At 40.1% G+C, this 15,625-nt stretch overlaps 1 protein-coding gene across 1 annotated transcript; it reads left to right on the plus strand.

Moving 5' to 3' along the window:
- The first annotated feature begins 12,676 nt into the window (after positions 1–12,676).
- LOC140996728 (E3 ubiquitin-protein ligase NEURL3-like) lies at positions 12,677–15,295 on the plus strand. Its single transcript, XM_073467205.1, has 4 exons — positions 12,677–12,730; positions 14,122–14,634; positions 14,801–14,950; positions 15,062–15,295. Exons 1-4 carry the CDS (start codon positions 12,700–12,702, stop codon positions 15,250–15,252), a joined length of 885 nt encoding a protein of 294 aa, XP_073323306.1. The 5' UTR covers positions 12,677–12,699; the 3' UTR covers positions 15,253–15,295.
- Positions 15,296–15,625: the final 330 nt, after the last annotated feature.

The following is a 15,625-nucleotide window of genomic DNA, read 5'->3' on the forward strand; positions in this document are numbered from 1 at the left end:
TGTGACATGTTTGACAAATTATTGCAAAATGTGTAGATGTTGTACAGCACGTGTACAGTAAGATGTGAAGATACTGAGCTGATGTGAAGATACTGAGCTGGATTGTTTTCTGATCATGTAAAAGAATGTGAAACTTTGCTGCTTTAAAAAATTGCACTTTCACTGTGACTCTCGCTTTAGGATGAAGGCTAACAAATTACTTTGGTGAAGAAAATCAATGACATAAGAATAGATTGTGATATTTATTGGACGTAATTTAAAATGTTATTTATTTTTCTGCTGTGCAGTTTATTTTGTCTCCTTGATGTTGTAAATCTTAAATGATTCTATATTTTGTAAATATGTTGTTGTTTACTGAAGATAATGTTTTTCTATCATTTGATTGTAAACATTTACTTTTAGTTTCATTATGACTTGTTGACAGCTATAAAGGTTTTTTATAGCTGTAATAAATAAAACGTGATCATTGCAGCAAAGCAAATGATTATCAAAGCTGGTTAAGATAAACCAGAAGACGTGTCAGAGTCAAACCCTGAAGATAAATGTTTGTGTTCGCAGGCCTCCAGGTGGGTTATCATCATTCACTGCCACTTTTCTTTTTGTTTTTTACATTGTATTTTTATTAGCTTTTAAAGAACATTTAAAAAGGACACAGAGCAATACAGAAAGAAAACAATGAAAGAGAAAAAGCAGGAAAGAAAAAGAAGACATGTAAACACATACAGAGACTTTAAAGAAACAGGCTGCAAAAAAATCAAAGACTATAAATGAGTGTGGCTAACTTCATGTGGAGTTAGATTCAGTAAAGTGGGAGTTTAAAGTTGAACTTTAATATAATCCATAAATGGTTTGCAAATTCTCTTAAATATATCAGAGCAGCCATGTAATGTGAGTCACAGTTTATCTATTTGCAACACATATTATAGTTGGGTGTGCTGTTCACTTTAATTATTCATCTTTTGCATGACTGACACACCTTCACCTGTTGCTCAGAAGTGAAAGCACAGGTGAACCACTTTCATCATTATGTTTTACAATCATATCTGCTGTTATTCTTATAAAAGGCCAGTTAGAGTCAACTTTATCACTGTAGTAAAGCAAAAGATTAACTATCATCCGGTTTGAATGAGACTTTGTGACCTTGAGGAGAAATGTATGTGGTAATTGTGTTGACTAGATTGTTTTAAATGTTGTCTCTTACAACACCTTGATCTTATTATTAAAATGAGTAATCAGTGATTTCATATCATTTAAATATCATCATTTTAAAAGTGATTCACTTCTTATTGCCAAAATTCAGCACAATTCTTGCAGAAATGTTCAGCTGATGTGGTTGTTTACTACGCTTCATTCAGGAAGTAGAGGCAAAACCTCCCAGCTTGTTGTTGTTGTCTGTAAATGTGCACATTGTTGTGCAGATGTAATCAAGATTCATAGTTTTGGAATGAAGGTTATAAAAGATTAAATTTTTAAATTCTTCTACTCTTTCCTGCAGGCTCTGAGAAAAAAGGAGCTTTTATACACCAGACGCTCGTGTCCTGCACCTGAATGCCTCACCTCACCTGATGTTGACTACAGCGACAGCCTGATTCCTGATGGAGACAGTGATGACTGCATGTCCTGTCTTGACATGGAAGTCCCAGCAGGTAAGAAAGAGTCCGTCCAACCAAATACTATCTGATGTGCACATTTGTAATCAGAGGAATCAGTTTGTGTTGGATCATCTTCTAACTGTGACTTCTCTGTTTTGACCACAGATAGAAGCAGTTCAATGGACTGTGTGGTGTGCATGGGAAGAGAGGCCAGAGTCACTCTGCCTTGCGGCCACCGGTGTCTGTGTCGTCCCTGCAGCTCCAGAGTCATCCAGCAGTTCGGCAGTTGTCCGCTATGTCGACATGAGATCAGAGTGCCATCAGTGGAGGAGAGACGTCTCTCCAGGCCGCTCCAAGCCTCTCTAAACTTTGTGACATGTTTGACAAATTATTGCATAATGTGTAGATGTTGTACAGCACGTAAGATATCAAGTAAGATATCAAGATACTGAACTTCTCGGTGACTGCAACAAACAACAAAAAACACCACGTGTAGCACCGGCTCAATGTGACCTGCAGCTCATTGGTTAGGGCAGTTTGCCGCGTCACCACAGTGATCTGATTGATGGTTGGTCAGGAAACTTTGTGACATGTTGCACAAATGATTGTATAATGTGTAGATGTTGTACAGCACGTGTACAGTAAGATGTGAAGATACTGAGCTGATGTGAAGATACTGAACTGGATTGTTTTCTGATCATGTAAAAGAATGTGAAACTTTGCTGCTTTAAAAAATTGCACTTTCACTGTGACTCTCGCTTTAGGATGAAGGCTAACAAATTACTTTGGTGAAGAAAATCAATGACCTATAAGAATAGATTGTGATATTTATTGGACGTAATTTAAAATGTTATTTATTTTTCTGCTGTGCTTTTTATTTTGTCTCCTTGATGTTGTAAATCTTAAATTATTCTACATTTTGTAAATATGTTTTTGTTTGCTGAAGATAATGTTTTTATATCATTTGATTGTAAAAATGTGTCTGTTTAAATACATTTTATTTTACACGTCAAATTACTACACTCTTTTGTCCGTGTGATACAAATTCCTAAAACACCCGAGCCTATCAGCTTTCAAGAACTTCACAAGACAAAATGCATTCCAGCTCCACTTGATCCACGTAATCAAAATAAATGTGATCATTGCAGCAAAGCAAATGATTAGCACAGCTGGTTAGGAAAAACCAAAAGACAGGCAAGGTGTTATCGTAGTGTGACACTGAGGATCAAATGTAGCTGACGGTGCAAGAAATAAGCTTCATCAGCGCCAAAGGTGTTTGTCACTTATTCACATTTTTCAACTGAGCGAGCTTCATTTGTTAATAGTTCATTTGTTGTCTGGAGATTTGCTCTGTGCTGGTTAGAAGACACTGATGCTGGATCCCACCTTTGGTCTGACATATGCAGACTGTTTTGCAGATTTCATTTTCTTGGTAGGACCAGAAAAAAAAACGTAAAATGCACGAACAGGTTTTTTTTTTGCTTGCATGAGAATTTGTGTTCCGGTAACATAAACAATATATGACAAACACCAGCAGATCAAACTACAGTAATAATAGGGGTGGACCTCAGACACACATTTAAAGGCCATGACAGATATCTAGAGAGGACCAAGTTAGAGGCTCTTTTTCTTGTTCTTCTCATTTATCAGCCTGATATTTCAAATGCATTACCAAACCTAAAAATAGTATATGATAAATGATTACAGTTTGCAATCAAGTTATCAAGTTATTTATGAGACACAACATAAACCCGCCCTGTCTGGACCTGGAAATCCCGGCAGATCACAGTCAGTGTCAGTGTTGAACAGGCTCTCACGCCCCGCCATGTGACAGCCGCGGCCTCGCTGCTGAAGCGTTCGACAGGGCTCTGAATTCTCATGTGTTTTGGGCACTGTGTGAAGAAGTTCAATGTTACTTCCACTGTCCACTTGTGAACGTTGGGTTCAAGTATGTCAAAGGTAGAACGCACCATGAAGATTTTGCGTAAATCAAATGATGATTGTCACTTAAGGCTTACTTCCTGGTGCCAGTAGGTGGCGCAATGACTATAACTCACGCATTTTTGTATGTAGATGTATGTAGATGTTTTCAGGCTGGGACTGTTATCAAACGTGAGATTTGGGGAAGAGTTGATCATTTATGCTGAAGTTATAGCAACTTCCTGTTTATGGTGAATACAACGTTGCCATGGCTACAGGGTGCGATGAAAACTCACAATCTTCACCGTATACCATTATCAAAGTCACAAGGCTTTCTGACCGAATTCGAGGTAGATCTGGCCAACCAGCCAGGAGGAGTGTGTACACATCAAAGTATAGAAGCTGTCATTTCCTGTGGCCAGCAGGTGGCGCTTTGACTATAACTGAATATTAGCATGTAGATGTCTTTAAGGTGGGACTCATATCAAACCTGTGAAGTTTGGGTTGAGTTACAACAATGGCAATAGATCAGGATCAAGTGGCTGACTTTTCTTGCATTTCAATGGGATCCTCACACATGATGGTTCTCCGGCCACATTCACAGGGCGGCCATTTTCCTCTGTTCAGGGTGGGATGCTCGAAAGCTGGGGTTAGGTTATGCTGCTGTGTCGTATTAACATCGGGAGTCTGAAAAATCGTTATCATTTCACTGCTTCTCGATGATGGATAGGAAAAATCCGGAGGGACCCGGGCCATATATAAAGGTAACACAATGTATTTGATAACTCATTAGCATTCAACCACTCCCTAGCTAACTCTACCATTGGATTACATCCAGTACATTTCACTTCCAGGCTTAAATAAATGTGTCCACATTAGAATATAATAATATAATTAATTCATGCCTTTCCTATGGTATCTTGTAACAATATCAATGTTAATGAGGAAGCGGTTGAATGCTAATGTTAGCTGTTGTCTTACGGAAGCTAATGGGTTGATAAGCCATTAGCTTCCGTTAGCACTTTTAACTGGACATTTATAGGACTTGCAACCTGGAACAGAGCAGTACCACATTTGAACTTACTGCCCTGAGCGTGATGGCAGCTGTGTGAACATGATCTATAATTCTGTTGTAGCACAACTTATTGTTTTGCATCTTGCACGCAGGTGGACAACATTTACATTTAGTGACCTACTGTTGTTAGATTTTCTGTGACGTGTGCAGATTGTCTTGCAGAGGAAATCTACATGATTCTATCAAGATGCTCTCTTTCTATCATTCTTATTTTGTGTGTGTGAGTTATTAACTGTGAAAGTATAAAAAAAAAATCTAGTTTCATTATTACTTGTTTACAATTATAACTTTTATCATAGCTGTAAAATGACCATTAAAACTAACATATGTTTTTGCAGCAAAGCAAATGATTCACAAAGATACCTGTCATAAAACAATGACAAGGCAAGGTCAATCAACAATACCACTGTCCCATAAACCAACCATAAAGACAGTGGCTTTTATATGCGTTTATTAAACATGGAGCGTGTCTATAGAGGGTTGTTGTGTACATGCACGTGCAACATTTATCTAGTTTTGTTATTACTTGTATACAGTTATAAAGGTTTTATAGCAGTATCCTTCATCACTGCAGCAAAACAAATGATTAGCAAAGCTGGTTAAGATAAAACAAGAGAAAGGCAAGGTGTGACACTGAGGATCAAATGTGGCTGATGGTGCAAGAAATTAGCATCATCAGCAACAAATGTGTTAATCACTTATTCACATTTTCACTACTTTTTTTAATCCAGAAAGTAGCTCGATTTGCTTCATATTGTATAGATTAAAAGACACTGATATTGACATGCAGATTGTTTCTCAGATTTAATCTTCCCGATACTGTAAGACTGGAAAAACATCTCACATGCAAACAAATGTTTTGTCTTTTATATCCAACCCTCATGTTACATAATGAGGATATGCATTCCAGTAGCATGGACGATGCATTAGGGACGGCAGATCGAACTAATCACAGGGGTGGATCTCAGCCACCCATTCTGAGGCATAAATAAAGTTTGATTAAGCTTTATTGGCATGAATGTTTAAGTTACATTATTGCCAGAGCTAAATGACATTTTATTGAATGATTACATTTTACACGAGAGACCTAAATAGACTTTGGTTGGTAACACGTCCCAAACAGCAACAAACTGAGAAAGAAAATCCAGGCTGCAGGTTCTCTGCAGACACAAGACACTAACAATTCAATGCAATGAGGCAGAATAAAAATAATCAATAATTCTCCTCATTAAAATTGTGGAAATAACTTAATATATAATAATATAATATAATATCAAATCAATCTGGGATCTCGGGCTCCTGAACCCTTGGATTATGCTGTACTGGCTGCATGCAGCCAATTAATGTTTTTTTCCCCACAGTTTTTTTTTTCTTTTACATTTTAAAACAAGTCCCCATCTACTTCAGTTGTTTAAGAGAATGCTCTTTTTCCTTCTTCTTCTTCTCATTTCAGCCTCTATAACAATGTCTTACACTGTTGTAAATAAATAAATATTACATATGTATTATTAAATGCATTGACAGTGTGTATGATAAACCTCAGTTACACATGAATGTTAAACTTGAATAGGGGAAAAATGATGCTTCGATTATGTGTTTGAAACTATTTCTGCACACTGATGGTGGCATGTTTGTGACTCTGGTGACATCTGTCTGTATTATTCATGGTAAAACATTTATCCCACACAGTTCTCCTCAGAGCCACTAAGAGGCAGTGTGCTACAGCTTATCATGTGACGGACCACTGCAGAACAAAGTCTTCCAAAGTGAAACAAGAGGATGAGATGTTTTTGGCAAAGTGCATCTTGTTCCCTGATTTTTGGAAAAAGACTCTACACTCATAAAAAATGTTGTGCCTTTAACAGTGACTTTAAGTATTTTAATTACGTGTAAAATTACCATCTAATTCTATTACATATGTTCAATGTTTTTTAATACAATTGCTGATAAATTGATTTCAAAATACGCTATTTTGGCAGGGAGTCATATACTGTACATACAGCATGCAATCTGCAAAGTAACTAGTAACTAAAGTTATCAAACAAGTGTAGTGGCATTAAAACTACAATATTTGCCTACGATATGTAGTGAAGTAGAAGTATGAATTTGCAGAAAATGGAAATACTCCAGTAAAATTAGTAATATCTCAAAATTGTACTTAAGTACAGTATTTGAGTAAATGTACTTAGTTACATTCCATCACTGAAAATACACAGTGTTACAAAAGTACCCAAAAGTCATACTTGATCATGTTGAAATGTTACTTTAGTGACACTGGAAGTTACACATAGAAATAGTACTTGAGTAAAAAAAAGTATCTGATATTTAATGTACTTAAGTATCAAAATTACAAGTAGAAGCAAAAGTGGAGTGGAGTAAAAAATATATAAAAAAGTAGCAGAAATTGAAATACTTCAGTTAATAAGTATCTCAAAAATGTACCTAAGTACAGTATTTGAGTAAATGTACTTAGTTACATTCCATCACTGCCATTTACTAACATTACAGACAGAGATGGAACAAAAATGACAACTGCTGTTTGTTCAGACGTGAAGCTGAAGTGTCATGACCTGATGTTTCTTTAAACATGTGCTGGAGCTGGCGTCTCCTCTGGACTGTGGTTCCTCCAACTCACGGTGTCACTGTGGAGCTGCTGGTCGTCGTCCCCTGCTGTCTAACAAGAGGATGGACTCCAGAGAAACAGAGAGACGTGACCTTTGGTTGCTGATCTCACAGCCAACCTGTTAAATATTTATCTTGGATGGTGGAGCTGAGAGCCGCTTCTGGACACAGAGTGCAGGAATCCAGCGGGCGACTGCTGACTAATGTGTCATGATGAGGAAGCAACTGTTACTGTGTGCATGCATTAGAAATTAATTTAAAAGAACTCTTCTGAATGAAAGACTGAGTGAGGATGAACTGACAGGTGAGCAAAACAGCATAGAAATCATAGGAAGGGCTCCAGACTGCCTTTCGTTTCTGATCTGACTGGACAGACACAACATCACACAGTGAACAGACCATGCTATCATAATATGTGTGTCACTCCTATTTATTGGGATGGAGATGAAAATCGCCTCCTCCTCCCTTCCACGTAAAACACTGGAGGGTGGTGCCACTGATGCAGCTTGTGATACTCTTCACTCAGTCACAAGCTCACTGCAGACAAACCCACAGGCCCTCTTCCTGATCTCTGGGGATTTCAATCTTGCCTCTCTGTCCTCCATCCTGTCTACATTTACGCAGTCACCTGCCACACCAGAGACAATAAAACACTGGACTTATTTTATGCCAACAGCAAGGAGGCATACATCTAATCCCCCTTCCCTCCCCAGGGAAGATCTGACCACAACCTGGTGCATCTCCTGCCTGTGTACAAGCCCCTGGTTAACAGGCAACCAGCAGAAACCTCACAGTTAAGGCATGGACTGAGGAGTCTGAAGAGGCTCTGAGGGACTGTTTGGACTAAACTGCGGGGGGAAGAACTTTGCGTTTCTAATGGGGAGGACATTGACAGTTTAACAGGCTGCATAACGGACTACATAAACTTCTGTGTGGATAACACTGTACCCACCAGGACTGTATGGTGTTTTTCAAACAGCAAACCCTGGATTAATCCTGACATAAAGGCTCTCCTTAAGGAGAAAAAGAGGGCCTTTAGGTCAGGCAACAAGGAGGAGCTGAAGACTGTGCAGAAGGAGCTGAGGAAGAAGATCCGAGAGGGGAAGAACAGCTACAGGAGGAAGATGGAGGTCTAGCTGCAGCAGAGTAACATCAGTGGAGTCTGGAAAAGCCTTAAAACAATCTCAGGGCAGAGGAAACCAGACTGTCAGGCTGCCGGGGATCAGACGTGGGTGAACGACCTGAACCTATTCTTCAATAGGTTTGACCAGACACCCACCCCTCCCCGGCCCAGTCATCTCCGCTGCCCCTAACCTCTTCTACCCCCCCTGTTTACTGTCCCATTCTCTACTCTCTACTGCATTCAGCTTGCAGACACCCCCCCCTGCCCCCCCTGACATCCACCCACCTCCTCCACCCGACACTCAGCCCCCCTGCTCCAATCTGTCCCTCTCCACTATCCAGGTGAGAAACGAACTGAGGAAGATGAAGACAAAGAAGGCTACGGGTCCAGATGGGATCAGCTCCAGGCTCCTCAGGTCCTGTGCAGACCAGCTGTGCAGGATTGTGGAGTACCTCTTCAACATGATCCTGACTGTACAACCAGCACTGCTCCCAGTAGACCTCGTATGTGTACTCAAACTCTACACATATCCCATTCTCATTATCACTTTGGTTTGCACTAACTGGACAATTTTTAATACCCATATTTATTATTTGTAAATATGAATACACTGCCCACACTGTTTATAATTACACTGTTCATATTGTAGATATTATGTCTATTCTATTTCTTATCTTTTTATTTTATTATATTGTTTATTTTTTATTTGTATTATTGTTTATTGTAATATTTCTGACCTTTGGCTGCTGTAACAAAGATAACAAAGGATTTCTGATTCTGATTCTGATAAAAGACACCCTGTTGGCCTGAGAAAGAGAAAGAGAAAGAGGGAGAGAAGAGCAGCTCTGGTTCCCTCCTTCTTTTTCATTCACTTCCTCTCTGTCCGTCTGCACTGAGGAGACCTCACTGCTCAGCCTGAACTCATACTGCCTGTAAGTACTGTACACTGCTGCCACTTTACACAAAAAAAACCCCCCACTGATTCTAGTAACCAGAAAAATGTTGAATATCAGATTTGGTAATTGGCCAGGCCTGTAATTGACCCATAGTGTACATGTAAATATTGTATTTGTGTGTTTTACTCTGACTTTGAGACTTAATTACATTTAATAGTAGATACTCTAACTTAAGTACTCTTCATATGGTTTAATTTGACTTTAACAAAGTAATATTTTAACATGATATTGTTACTTTTACGTAAGTATGACATTTAAGTACTCCTTTACAATCCTGTATGTGTGATCATGTGAGAAACATCAGCGGGACTTGTCCTGCAGGGTGTCGAGTAATGACTGTGAAACACTTCCAGAGCTACTGGAACAGAAAAATCCTTTGCAGGCCAGGGAGGTAGAAATAAATGCCCCTTTTATTTATTCACCAAATGTGCTTGTAATTACCCTCTCACTACTTTTTTAAGGCAGAAAACGATCATTCCTCCGGTTTTATGACTGTGTTGTTTAACTTGTTGAATGGCAGTAACATCATGTAAGTGCAAACTGGTGATAAGACTTTAACCTTCTGTCTGTCGTGTCAGCTAATATCCAGGAAATGCGCACTTCATCAGACGGTCTGAATCTGTTTGTTTCCACGTGTTGAATCTCTTATCTACATGTGATGAAGAGCCAATCACATACGAAGTCACACGTGAAAATGTAAAGTTATTATGTTGACATTTTCATTCATATGTGATAAAAGTAAATTATCAGTCAAAGTCCAAATGTCCAGTTCATTATTTTCTTTTCACATTTTTCAGACTTTAGTCAACATGTGAAAATATTCAGTTTACATATGAACAGTTCCTATAACAGCTGTGCAATGTAACTAAGAGTATTTAAGGTCAAATGTAATGCAGGTCAGTGTTTACCCAAACAAAATGACCGCCTTAAGCAAATATTGAGCTCATATTCTGTCCAGTTTCCTTCATGTATGTTGCAAGGACTTAGATCCCTTCACTGGACTGTGAGCAGTAGTTTCCACCTTATGGAGTCAATGATTAACTCACCACCCTGCACACAGAAGCAGAGTACAACACTTGTGCTAATGAATGGCGATCTGTTCACAAGTGACAGTTTTATTTGTTTTATTTAAGTCTCAGGACCTTCAGTCGCTGCTCATTACCGACACATTCTCCGCCGTCACTCTCTTGTATAGATGATTTATTGATGAAGATTCTCCCCCCGACCACAAATCTTTACTTTCCTGACGGTGCGCTAACAGATCGCAGAAGTTCATGGGTCAACACTCTCACACAATGCAAGAAGCTCTGCATGCTGTGAAGAAGGAGGTCAGCGTGGGTCAGGGTCTGTTCAGAGAAACCTGGTTGCATCCTTCTATGGAAGAGGGAAATGTGATGACCAATGAGTGTTGAGGAATATCAACTCATAGCCAGTTTTGTCATCAGTTGACGTTCTGTGTATGAATGAGAACTGGAGGATGAATGGTTTTATCTCTTCAGACATTTTTAAGGTTTGACAATAATGGGTTACTTTTTGCATGACTATGTTGTTATTCCTGGTTGTGGAAACCTCCCATTGTGATTCACAGGAATCACAGGGGTGTGGTGAAGTTCACTGACCTTGTAGCTGCTGAGCAGGTCTGCTTGGGCTCAGCAACTTCAGATAAAAGTCTGGTTCCTCATCTGCTCCTAATGGGTAAAAAAGGAGAAGAGAAATCCCTTATTTTTTTACCAATGTAACAAATATTTAAAATTTTCTGCTTACCTGTCGTGCTAGTCATCCATCTAGATTGATTTGGCATGAATTTTCAAGTTCAAGATGTCTGCATTCCACAGTATAATGGAACTAAACATAGCACAAAAAGTAAGGACATTTGTGTTTGGTAGATTATTTCTTTGTTGTAACAATGCTTCTTGGCAATAAATCTTATACCGTTGGAAAGCCTGTTTATTTCCCTTTTAAATAGATTTAATAGACATTTATAAGGAACATGCATTTGTGGGATGAGCAGCAGAGCCGAGTATGTGGGTTGCGGCCATGAAAAATTATCCTGCAGCTTATTCTGCTAATGACCCTTGTTTGGTGTTGTTTGGTGGATTGGATGATTGAAGTCTGAAGAAACGAGACTTATTGGCAATTTAACAATTTATTAAATTAGCAAACATGAGCCTCAGTAGCTTGTGGAAGAACCATACACACAGAGCTGGGTTTCTCAGAGACTACCTCCAGAAGTTGGGAGTTGAGAGGATGGAATGGCCTGCCAGCAGTCCTGACCTCAACCCCATTGAACACTTGTGGGATCAGCTTGGGCGTGCTTTTCATGCCAGAGTGACCAACACAACCACGTTGGCTGACTTGCGACAGATGCTGGTTGAAGGATGGGTTGCCATCCCACAGCAGTGTGTGACCAGGCTGGTGACCAGCATGAGACTTTACAGCCTGAAAGTTTTGCTCTTTTACCGAGAGTGAAAATTGTGTTGAGCTAAGATGAGCTCAAATGTCCTCTTAACTCAACGTAAAACACACTTTATTCAAAGTCGACATAAAGGAAATAAAACTCACCACAACCATCTTGGATTGTCTTTCCACGGTCACCTCTGGTTTGGTCAAAATAAATCCTCAATTCACCCTGAAGATGTGAACAGAGCCGCTGTAAATCGCCTCCATACTGTGTCCCCTGTCATCAAACTGACCTTTTTTGGTCAGGCTGTATTCATCCCCAGTCTGCTGTCCAGTCGTGTTCACTGGGCTGAGCTCAGCTTAGCTGAGCCCTGTTGGCCCTGGAGAATTCCCGTGTGATCCTAGGTCTTGGTCCAGGCAAACTCGAGGGATACTAGCTCCATGGCTAAGGGCAAACAGAGCTAATTAGCTGACGGTAGCTAATCACAGCCTTGTCTCGCATAGCCAGACCTTAATCCACAGCACTGTGTCAGCACCAATTCTCATTCTGGTATAGGACGGAAAAACCCTCTGGCTGCTGGCTTTTAGTGTTAGAGTAAGTAGCCAGTTGGAGGTGGTTGATGCTGTTTCATGTAGCGATGAAGGTTTTTGAAAACAGTACATGCATATAGCAGAAGGAAGGGGTGAACAGGGCTCCCTGTGACATACTTCATACCAACAGCCTACATTCGGTACATCACAGTAGCTACAGCCAAGCAGGGCAGTTGTCGGTTACTCCATAATTCTATATTTCAACCAGTGGCGGTTGCTCATATGGGCAAAATGGGCTGCCAAGTTGACCTTGGAATGACAATTATAAAAGATAAAATGATATTTCTACTCTTTCCTGCAGGCTCTGTGAAAAAGGAGCTTTTATACACCAAACGCTCGTGTCTTGCACCTGAACACCTCACCTCACCTGATGTTGACTACAGCTACAGCCTGATTCCTAATGGAGACAGTGATGACTGCATGACCTGTCTTGACATGGAAGTCCCAGCAGGTAAGAAAGTGTCCGTCCATGCCAGCACATGGCAGAAATCCTAAATCTGTCATACAGAAGCACAGACCATAGGCGCACAGTAGATAGATACTGTATCTATCTGTATAGATAGATTATGATCTGTGATCATGCCCATGATCATTATGATCATGGGCATGATCACAGATCATAATCATTGCAGCAGGAGCCTTAACAAAGATTGAAATATGAGTTAATCAATCAACAACAGTACTGTCCCCTATATTAAACATAAATACAGTAGTTGTTATTATTATTATTTGCATGTATCATGTAGCAGGTTCGTCAAATGTGCAACATTTACTTTTAGTTTCATTATTACATGTTGACAGCTATAAAGGTTTTTTTCAGCTGTAATTAAACAAAACGTGATCATTGCAGAAAAGCAAATTTTTAGTGAAGCTGGTTAAGGTAAACCAGAAGACATGTGTCAGAGTCAAACCTGGAAGATAAATGTTTGTGTTCGCAGGCCTCCAGGTGGGTTATCATCATTCACTGCCACTTTTCTTTTTGTTTTGTACATTGTATTTTTATTAGCTTTTAAAGAACATTTAAAAAGGACACAGAGCAATACAGAAAGAAAACAGTGAAAGAGAAAAAGCAGGAAAGAAAAAAGAAGACATGTAAACACATCCAGAGACTTTAAAGAAACAGGCTGCAAAAAAATCAAAGACTATAAATGAGTGTGACTAACTTCATGTGGAGTTAGATTCAGTAAAGTGGGAGTTTAAAGTTGAACTTTAATATAATCCATAAATGGTTTGCAAATTCTCTTAAATATATCAGAGCAGCCATGGAATGTGAGTCACAGTTTATCTATTTGCAACACATATTATAGTTGGATGTACTGTTCACTTTAATTATTCATCTTTTGCATGACTGACACACCTTCACCTGTTGCTCAGAAGTGAAAGCACAGGTGTACCACTTTTATTATTATGTTTTACAATCATATCTGCTGTTATTCTTATAAAAGACCAGTTAGAGTCAATTTATCACCGTAGTAAAGCAAAAGATTAACTAGCATCCGGTTTGAATAAGACTGTGTGACCTTGAGGAGAAATGTATGTGGTAATTGTGTTGACTAGATTGTTTTAAATGTTGTCTCTTGCAACACCTTGATCTTATTATTAAAATGAGTTATCAGTGATTTCAAATCATTTAAACATCATCATTTTAAAAGTGATTCACTTCTTATTGTCAAAATTCAGCACAAGTCTTGCAGAAATGTTCAGCTGATGTGGTTGTTTACTATGCTCCATTCAGGAAGTAGAGGCAAAACCTCCCAGCTTGTTGTTGTTGTTGTCTGTAAACGTGCACATTGTTGTGCAGATGTAATCAATATTCATAGTTGTGATTTTGTTCTGTTGCAGTTGCTGAGTCAGAGGAGACACACAGGTGCAACCTGTTCTGCCTCGGCCCTCTGACGTTCCACTGTCAGGCCGTGGGAAACAAGGTCAGGCTGAGTCGGGGGGGTCGACTGGCAGAGAGGACGGGCACCACGTTCAAGAACGGCCTGGTGTTCAGCAGCCGCCCGCTGAAGATCCAGGAGAGGATTCGTCTGAGGGTGGAGAAAGATGTGTCTAACTGGCACGGAGCTCTGCGTGTGGGCTTCACCAACGTGTCGCCCTCAGCCAGATCTCGGCCTCTGCCCACCCTGGCCATCCCAAACCTCACTGACACACCTGGGCACTGGGCTGCTCGTGTGCATGAATCCTGCTGCCGAGCCGGCACAGAGCTGGAGTTCTGGGTGTCTAATGGAGGCACCATATACATCACAAGTACAAACACCAGCCAGCACAAGCTGCTAACAGGAGTGGATCTGAGCCGGCCGCTGTGGGCCATGATAGACATCTACGGACAGACGTGCTCCATCTCCCTCCTTGGTTAGTTTTCTTGTGAACAGCAGCGATGTGTTGTTTTAGCACTGCCTGTTTTTCATCTCCTTGGTTTTTGGGCAGGACGTTTCACATGCACTGACGCTACCAAGTTATTGTTGGAATGATGATTATAAAAGATGAAATGATTAAATTCTTCTACTCTTTCCTGCAGGCTCTGAGAAAAAGGAGCTTTTATACACCAGACACTCGTGTCCTGCACCTGAAGGCCTCACCTCACCTGATGTTGACTACAGCTACAGCCTGATTACTGATGGAGAAAGTGATGACTGCATGTCCTGTCTTGACATGGAAGTCCCAGCAGGTAAGAAAGAGTCCGTCCAACCAAATACTATCTGATGTGCACATTTGTAATCAGAGGAATCAGTTTGTGTTGGATTATCTTCTAACTGTGACTTCTCTGTTTTGACCACAGATAGAGGCAGTACAAATATCTGTGTGTTGTGCATGGGAAGAGAGGCCAGAGTCACTCTGCCATGCGGCCACCAGTGTCTGTGTCGCCCCTGCGGCTCCAGAGTCATCCAGCAGTTCGGCAGTTGTCCGCTATGTCGACATGAGATCAGAGTGCCATCAGTGGAGGAGAGGCGTCTCTCCAGGCCGCTCTAAGCCTCTCAGTGACTGAAACAAACAACCAAAAACACCACGTGTAGCACCGGCTCAACGTTTGAAGCATCACCATAGTGATCTGATTGATGGCCTGTCAGTGGCTGTACAGCATGTGTACAGTAAGATGTGAAGATACTGAGCTGATGTGAAGATACTGAGCTGGATTGTTTTCTGATCATGTAAAAGAATGTGTGAAACTTTGCTGCTTTAAAAAATTGCACTTTCACTTTGACTCTCGCTTTAGGATGAAGGCTAACAAATTACTTTGGTGAAGAAAATCAATGACTTATAAGAACAGATTGTGATATTTGTTGGACATAATTTAAAATGATATTTATTTTTCCGCTGTGCTTTTTATTTTGTCTCCTTGATG

The sequence above is a fragment of the Pagrus major genome, chromosome 5, assembly GCF_040436345.1.
Source record: "Pagrus major chromosome 5, Pma_NU_1.0".
Lineage (NCBI taxonomy): Eukaryota > Metazoa > Chordata > Actinopteri > Spariformes > Sparidae > Pagrus > Pagrus major.